The sequence below is a fragment of the Pan paniscus genome, chromosome 5 (genome assembly GCF_029289425.2).
Source record: "Pan paniscus chromosome 5, NHGRI_mPanPan1-v2.0_pri, whole genome shotgun sequence".
Classification (NCBI taxonomy): Eukaryota; Metazoa; Chordata; class Mammalia; order Primates; family Hominidae; genus Pan; species Pan paniscus.
This window is the reverse complement of record NC_073254.2, coordinates 103,294,758-103,303,236: the sequence shown is the minus strand read 5'-3', so window position 1 is coordinate 103,303,236 and position 8,479 is coordinate 103,294,758. Positions and strand designations below refer to the sequence as shown.

General features: G+C 44.4%; 1 protein-coding gene across 1 annotated transcript; it reads right to left on the bottom strand.

Annotated features, from left to right (window-relative positions):
* Nucleotides 1-2,854: 2,854 nt before the first annotated feature.
* RWDD2A (RWD domain containing 2A) lies at nucleotides 2,855-8,459 on the bottom strand. Its single transcript, XM_003816380.6, has 3 exons — nucleotides 8,338-8,459; nucleotides 7,130-7,469; nucleotides 2,855-6,187 (listed from the first exon to the last, which is right to left on the bottom strand). The coding sequence occupies exons 2-3, from the start codon at nucleotides 7,328-7,330 to the stop codon at nucleotides 5,510-5,512; spliced, it is 879 nt and encodes a 292-aa protein (XP_003816428.1). The 5' UTR covers nucleotides 7,331-7,469; nucleotides 8,338-8,459; the 3' UTR covers nucleotides 2,855-5,509.
* Between the last annotated feature and the right edge of the window lie 20 nt (nucleotides 8,460-8,479).

Here is an 8,479-nt window from a genome sequence, read left to right as displayed (position 1 = left end):
TACAAAGATAGGAATGTTGGAGTGGAATTGTTGTGTGCAATATGACTGTCCTAATCTATTGATCTCCTAAGTCTCCTTGGAGGACCTATCAGTGACCCTCCTTTCACTAAGGCCTTGAGAGAAATAACACTGGTGAGGGGAGTACCAACATCCATGAAAAGCATTTTAATGATGCTTCTCTTTAAGCTAGGAAGGCTTGGGAAAATGTTATGGTTAAAAGGCTTTCCTGATTTCAATGGAGACATCAGACTCTTGGGTTTGGTACAGGCTTAATAGCATTTAGTAGCAATTAACAACTGGAGACAAGGTGAAAACAGTGATTGTAATAGGAGCAGGTCCAGTGTAATCAAGAGTTCAGCCCACAGAAACCTTGGTTGTGGATAACACGGAGCCTCCTGGCCTGAAATGCTGTTCAAAAAATTAATGAGGCAGCATACATACTAAGCAAGAAAAATTGATACCATTGTATAAAATTGATACAGCCATGCCAGTACATACCAGCTATATCCCAGCCTGGCCTAGGACCAAATACATTAGCAACAACATACGCCCCACTTGATATATATAACAATAGCAGAAAAGCCTGACTGGAGCCACCAAGATACAGTGTCACCAAATTGCCACAAACAGATATGAGTGAAAGACCCCTAAAGATGCAGAACTCTGTAATTATATCATAAATGTTTCCAAAATCTTTTTTGAGGCTCCCATTTGCTAAGATAACAATGCACTCCAGAAAGGAAACTATTAGGCCTTTTGGAGGTCATCTGGGAACAGCTCTGAACAAATATAAATTTCTCGGGTCTCTGAAACCATTGTGGTCTATGGAACAAACTATATGCTATAGGAATAAACCCATCCCCCACTTATTTTTCCAGTAAAGAGTTATAATTTATTTCTTCATCCTCTGTGGCAATATACCCACATTGGATCCCTGATCCATAAAAAGAGGGTTATTCTCTCAGGAAGTATGAAGAGATTTGCAGAGATGAGTCCCACCATCAAAAGCTTTGAAAGCAGCAGGAGTGTGATTCTTATCACATCTTGCTTTAGCATGATCTTTGGCATATGTAGGAGGAGACAGATGGGTCTCTAAGAATGACTTCACAGGCCGGGCTCAGTGGCTCACACCCGTAATCCCAGCACTTTGGGAGGCTGAGATGGGCAGATCACTTGAGGCCAGGATTCGAGACCAGCCTGGCCAACATGGCGAAAAACCATCTCTACTAAAAATACAAAAATTAGCCAGGCATGGTGGCATACACCTGTAATCCCATCTACTTGGGAGGCTGAGGCATGAGAATTACTTGAATCTGGGAGGCAGAGTTTGCTTTGAGCTGAAATTGGGCCACTGCACTCCACCCTGAGTGACAGAGCGAGAGAGCGAGACTCCGTCTCAAAAAAATAGAATGGCTGCACATATTCCGAAACTTAAGCAGATGGTGATTCCAACTGCAGCTGCTGTCATATAAGTTCTTTTTTCTTGGAGCAAATCAGAAAGTAGCTGGCTACTGATTTGGTCAATGCTTTTTTGTTTTTCCTTTATTCCAGTAAGTAAAGACCACTTGAAGCATTTTCTTTATCTCAGTAAGCAGCAATGTAGATTGTCTTTTTCCAACATTACATTAACTTTCTATGTCAGAATATCAGTCTCAATATCAGACCTTTGATCAGCTTACCACTGTACAGGGCAGCATGCTGTATGCCTCCAGGTGATATTCTGATTGGACTTGGAGAATGGAGTCATGTTTCCTGGATGCCTAGTAAGATGTGTCATCTCAGAGGGTGAACGATAAATCCCATGAAAGCACAGAGCCTGCAGCCAAGTTTTGTAGAAGTCCAGTGTCTGGTACATGCTGGGATTTCCCCTTCATTGTGAGGAACAAATTGTGTACTTTGTTCCTTCTATAACTAAGGAGAACTCCCAGGGTTTGGTGGGTGATATGGTTTGGCTGTGCCCCTATCCAGATCTCACCTTGAATAGTAATAATCCCCATGTGTCAAGGACAGGACCAGGTGGAGATAATTGAATCATGGGGGTGGTTTACCCCATACTTCTCGTGGTAGTGAATAAGTGTCACAAGATCTGGTGGCTTCATAAAGGGGAGTTCCCCTACACAAGATCTCTTGCCTGCCCCTATGTAAGATGTCCCTATGCTCTTCCTTCATCTTCTGCTGTGATTGTGAGGCCTCCCTAGCCATGTGGAACTGTGAGTCCATTACACCTCTTTCCTTTATAAACTACCCAGTCTCGGGTATGTCTTTATTAGCAGCATAAGAATGAGCTAATACAGTGGGCTTACTTAAATTCTGTGTACCTTGCTCAAATTCATTCGTGGGTTGACCCAAATGCATCTAGTTTTGACTGGGATCAGAAAGAGAGGTCTCTCTAGCTGGTCCAGGCTATGGTGAAATTAGTTCCACCATGTGGACCTTATGAGGGAAAGCCAATGGGCTCAGAGTTTCTGTGGCAAATCAGGATTATGTATAAAACCAGGAAGTGTGAGCAACACTGTGCCCTCTTCAGACAATAACTATTCTTTTGACTTACTACTGGGCTACTTGAGATAAAAGCAAGTGAAAAAAACCTGTTCAAAAGGGTTCCATGAAGGCTGCAGACAGACACCATCAGAACCTTCTCAGGTTCTGAGAGGGGATGGATGGCATGTAAGGAGTTATATGTGAACGCTCAAGTTCACAGGCAATGTATGTTTGATTTAATAAGGAATGTTTTAGAGGTCCCTGTGTTGTGGTCTGCCAACTCATCCGGCCTACTCAATTCACTATGCAGGTGTCCTCAGCTCTTAGCCTAACACATAATAGACCAGTAAGGAATGAAAAGCAAAGAACATACTTGACGATATGCTTCATTTAATTCAGCAAACTTTAAAAAGACACTGTAACTTTTATAAATGAGCACATTTTCCAAATAACCATTTAAGAATATAATAAATAGAATATCCAGATTCTTAAGTTACAAGCAATAGAGACTGATTCTGATTTCCGACAACAAAAGGGAAGATGCTGGGTCATTCAAAGGAAATGCCAAACAGCTGAGCATTCAGTAGGTCAGAAATGAGGGTGGCACTAGAGGTTTAAGCAGCAAGAGCTCACAGCCATCTCTCCAGGAGGCTGCCAGAGGACAACTTGATTCCTATCACTTTCTCTTCCCAAATCACACAGGGAAGGGGCAGTTTCCCAAAATAAGCTGTGTGTGTAGGGGGAGGCGGTTGGGGAATGACGGACTTTTATTATGTGCTCATATCAGGCTGTGCAAACAACCAGCAGACTCCTATACATACAAAGTTGAGTTTTGAATTATACATGTACTTTTTTTTTCTATAAAACCTACACTTCCCCATAATATTATCTGCATTAGTTTTCCTGATAGGAAAAAAAGTATTGCAGAATGCTCAAATTAGACTTATAAAAAAGTAGGTTCTGAAAAATCTCAGAAATAGCTCCAGAAGCAGTAGAGTTCATAACCTAGAATTTATTGCCTTTTCTTTACACTCATCTTTCTGTAGCTACTTTTGCTCATGTAATCAGGAAAAACACCTCTATGAGGTAGGTTGATGGCACATATTGATTCATTTGGATGGAGTTACATCTGTTGAAGGCCTAAAACTTGTAAATGCGAATTATACTTATTGATAGCTTTGTGGAGACTGTGGGGGAAAAAGATTCCTATACTTTGTTGTTTTTAGTGCTGGCAAACATTAAGAAGTGATTCCTTGGCAATGTAAGTCCTATTTCTTCCCTTTGCATATAGGCAAAGTGTCAGGCTCCAGCCTGAGTTCCAGCACAACCAAGGCTAGGATGGAAACATGAATGGCAAGCTGGAGGACCTGGCGGGGCAGGCCTACAGCGAGCCATGGGTTGAAGATCTGAGTTGTGCCCTGAGAGGACACTCATTGTGACCTAAGAAGAAAGAGGCAGTACAAAGTGGACCCAGTTCTAACACCTCCTTGGGATAGGGCCTCCTGCTCCATCATGTCCTCTCTGTAGCCCAAGGACACGTCTGCATCCATGGCACAGAGGGTAAAACCAGATGGTAGTTTCATCAGAAGTTCTGTAGGCTCCCCAGCACAAGCAGCACTGTCTGACATCTAACAGGATGTGTTCCTAAATCCCAGCACCCAGCTTTGGCATCTTGAGAGGACCCAGTAGGAGAATGGAATGCCTCCCGGGAAAGGGCAGCAGTAGCTGACCACAGAAACACGGAAAGCTGCAGAGGCTGCTCAAGACATCTCTTAGCACATGAGACTCGCAGAAATACTTGGGGAGGGATGGAGACCTGGTAATGAAAAGGCTTGGCAAGAGCTACTTAAATAGCGGTTTTTAATCATTAAAATAAACTCTCATTTTGAAAAGCCTGGTGAAGCCTGTGGAGCTTGGAATTTTCAGAGGAGATGGCAGTAACATCATCAGACTGTAGAATTAGATTTTTTTTTTCCCAATAAGGTAATGATGCAGATATCCACACTGGTCCCCTCAACAATCTCTTGCCCTTTATAGTAATGCATACTGGCACACAGGCAAAGGTTGGATTGAAACAGGCGAATACTTTGTAGACAAGGAACCATGTATTTATCTTTTCTGGATAAGAATTAAACTAATACTGGTATCAGGATTGCTAGTATCATGAACTGATATAAACAGCCAGAACACATAGCATTGTGTGTCATCTTTTAACTCGTGGGACTTCATGTCTATGAGTCCTTTGCCACTGCTATTAGGATCTAGTTTTACTAAAACACTTGAAATAGGAGTTTAAAGTAAGAAATGAAGTAAACGGGCTGGGCGCGGTGGCTCACACCTGTAATCCCAGCACTTTGGAAGGCCGAGGCAGGCAGATCACGAGGTTAAGAGATTGAGACCATCCTGGCCAACATGATGAAACCCTGTCTCTACTAAAAATATAACAATTAGCTGGGCGTGGTGGCGCACGCCTGTAGTCCCAGCTACTTGGGAGGCTGAGGCAGGAGAATCGCTTGAACCTGGGAAGCTGAGGATGCAGTGAGCCGAGATCGCACCGTCTCAAAAAAGGAAGTAAACATGTCCTTCCTGTTCTCATTTTAAACTTGATTTAGATTTCCAATAATGAAAGACAAGTGGGTGTGTCACATGTGTGCTAGCAATGTGAAACAAATGCTATTCATATTTCTCAATTCATAATTGCAGTTTGATTTTTGATGTTAGTTACGGGCTTTGGATTCCTCTTCAATCAAATCAGCTTCACAGGTTAAATGGATTGTTTTTATTATTTACAATGAAATAGTTTTTGAATGACTTCACACAAAAACCTAGAGATAACATCACAATTGCACTGTTATAAAGTTTAAAGGCCTATTCATTTCACTGTCAGTTGAAATTCGTTACCAGGTGAAAATTCTGGAGCTGGGTTTTGCACTGAGGATGCTACACAGCCACTAGCCTTTTTAATTGGGTCTTATTAACAGAAATACTGACTTAGTGAAATTACAGGCATAGGCCTCTTAATCGCTTTTTATGAGTCTGAACTTTTGCTTTCAATACCAAATAGTATCTGAAAAACATGCTCACTTTTGTGCTTCTTGAGAAATTCTAAGAATTGGCCCAGATTCATGTGATAGTCATTCCTTAATCCATAGTCACCATGAGCCTCAAGGAGTAACTCTTCAAAAGAATGGAAAAGGCGCAGGTCCTCACCATTTCCTTCTGTCTCCACGCTTTCAGCATGCTTACAGGAAATGTGCTTCCAATTGGGGTACCTAATTGTGTGCCAGAACTCCTCACAGTGCTCTTTGAAACCCTCCACACAGATTATACCAGGCTTTCCTGTCATGCAAAATCCAGTCACATCTAACCTTTTCCCAACATCCAAAATCTTTTTCCTTAGGTCCTGCTGATATATATGGTGACTGTAGATCCACATTCGGAGGAATGTGTTCTTGACTGGCTTTGCTTGTGTAGATGGTTCATATACAAGCTTTCTGTTCAGGAAATAAGATGCACTGTTGTCCTGTAGCCACTGGATTGCTGCACATACACAGAGCTCACCTGGATCAAAAGTCCCTATGTAAGAAGTGAGACCTTTGTTGAGAAGTAGCTGCTGATGTCTGTCAAGTTCAGATGACCGTCCAAACAGCTGCAATGCTACATAGGGGTAGCTGTGAGGCATGGTCACTTGCAAATCAATTTTCACCTTAAAATGAAAATCAAATAGATTTAAATACCATAACATCACATAAACTAGTTTATCAATAGCAACTGCATGATTTTGAGAAATGTTATTGCTACTATTAAATGTACCAGGTACTTTACATACATGATTGCTTCCTTTTATGCATTATTTCAATATTTATTGAACAACTACGTGTGCCAGGTGCCCTTGTGCTGGGATAAAAAAGTGAATAAGCCAGACACTATTTTTGCCCTTCATGAAGTCCAGGGCCTAGTGAAGGAGACACACATTAAACAAATAATTACATATAGCAAGTATTTAATTTCAATTGTGAAAAGCATTACCACGGAAAAGTGGAGGGTTCCATTGAAGTGTGTAACCAGCGGGACAGAATCCAGTCTGGAGAACCAGAAAGTCTCCTCTGAGGGAATAACAACTGAAGGATGAGTAGGAAATAGCTACAACAGTGGTTCTCAAATGCCCAGTCCACGTATTACCTATGCTATGCTAATGTTGCTGGAGATAAATGGATCAGAAGATGGAGGTAAATTCATTTTTAGTCTTTAGATTTTTCCATCCGTATTTGCTTTCTGTGTTATGGTGCCATCAAAAAATCCACTCATTCACTCCTTAAAAGACAGTTTTGTTACAGGAGATATTTAGATTTATGAAAATCATGATACATGTGAAAGGTAGTCCAACTGGATGGGTGAACAAAATAATAATGGCATAAGACTGCAAGATAGCGTCAATAAAAACTCCAGGTATATTTGTTAAAAAGGTGTGTATGTTTACATAAAATTAAAGATATTTACTGAAGACAATTTATAGAGCATTCCGTATCTTTCAAACAAGGAAATATGCACCTGGAATATTTCTATCTTTCCTTGACAGAAAGCTCATGTTCTAGATGTTTCAGTTAAAAACTGGGCACCTGGCAAACACTTAAATCAGGGTACCTACCTTGGGCTCTTCAATCTGGAGCGTAATTACAAATTCGATTTTTGGTGGCAGCGCCTCCCTTGTGCCTTCCAAATACCTCTTTATATTCGTCAGGGCATTTACATCTTCAAGTTTTACTTCTCCTTGGTTAGGAAACATAGAAAACAGCATTTCCATCTCCAGTAGCTGAAGCTGAAGGCTTTCTTTCACCGAAGCAGACATGTTGCCTCGCAATCAGCCTGCTGGAAACCTCACAAGGCTCAGGGACGCTGGGTTTGTCAATGCCAGCCGGTATCCAGCGAAATTTCCCGAAGGTCCCTTTACGTGGAAGCAATTCTGCAGGAACGCTTTGCACCGAGAGCTAGGGGCACAAACCAGACACTTACACTCTTCTTTATTTCCTGACTCCAAAATCTAGTATGCACAACATCCTCTAAAACACTCCGTTAAAACCCATATTCTGCGTACCCGGGCTCCGGGTTCCCGCCTCCCGCACCCCGCACTAGATAGGGGAATCTGCACTTTCAACAGGTGTTTGGAACTGTCCCGCTGCAGGTGGCAGGCAGACACCTGCAGACGCTCTGCAAGCCTGAATTCTGGGAAAGGCTGGGGCCCGGCTTCCAATCCCACCCGGGGCTCGGGCTTGGGCGGAGCCAGACGCTGCGGCGAGAGAGGCCGCAGTGCCAGCAGGATGGGCTCCGAGTTCCCCAGCGCCAGTCGCCACCCCTCGGTCCTGGACTCGCGGACCGCCTCCCCCCGACACCGGGGTGGCCTTTTCGCTTGAGCCGCATTCCAGGGCTCCGGACGTTTACGATTCACTGGCCTCTGCCCCGAGGGACCCAGGATAAGGGTAGGGGGTGTCTCAGAGGTCATTAAATAAAAGATGTTTACAGTGATCTGGGGGAAGGGGGTACCCGGGGAGACGGCAGCCGGAGAAGGCTTCCCAGATTCAAAGGTTTGGGAGATGACCTCGACGTCGGAGAGGGGGATGCGGGCCGCCGGCGGCGCTCACTGTGGGCGAGGTCGCCCTGTCCGAGGCCCAGCGACGGGGCTGATTCCCCACCCCCGCTCCTAGCCAAGACCACTAGGAACCCCGGCTTCCCAGGAACGCAGGGCCTGCCGCCCCCAGAGGCCCGGATTTGGAGGCGGAGGCTGTGCCTCCGCGGCCGCAGTGCTCTGAGGGCCCGCGACCCTCGGCCCCAACCCCCGGGCCACCGCGGGGGCCTCACCCTTTCTGGTCATTCAATGGTAACAGCCCCAGACCCCGCTCGGAACCGCAGCCGCAGTTCCTCAGGCGCCAGCTGCGCGCGACCGGCGGCGAGGCGGGGGCGGGGCTGGCGGATAGTCCTCTGCCGTGATTGGCCAGGGGGC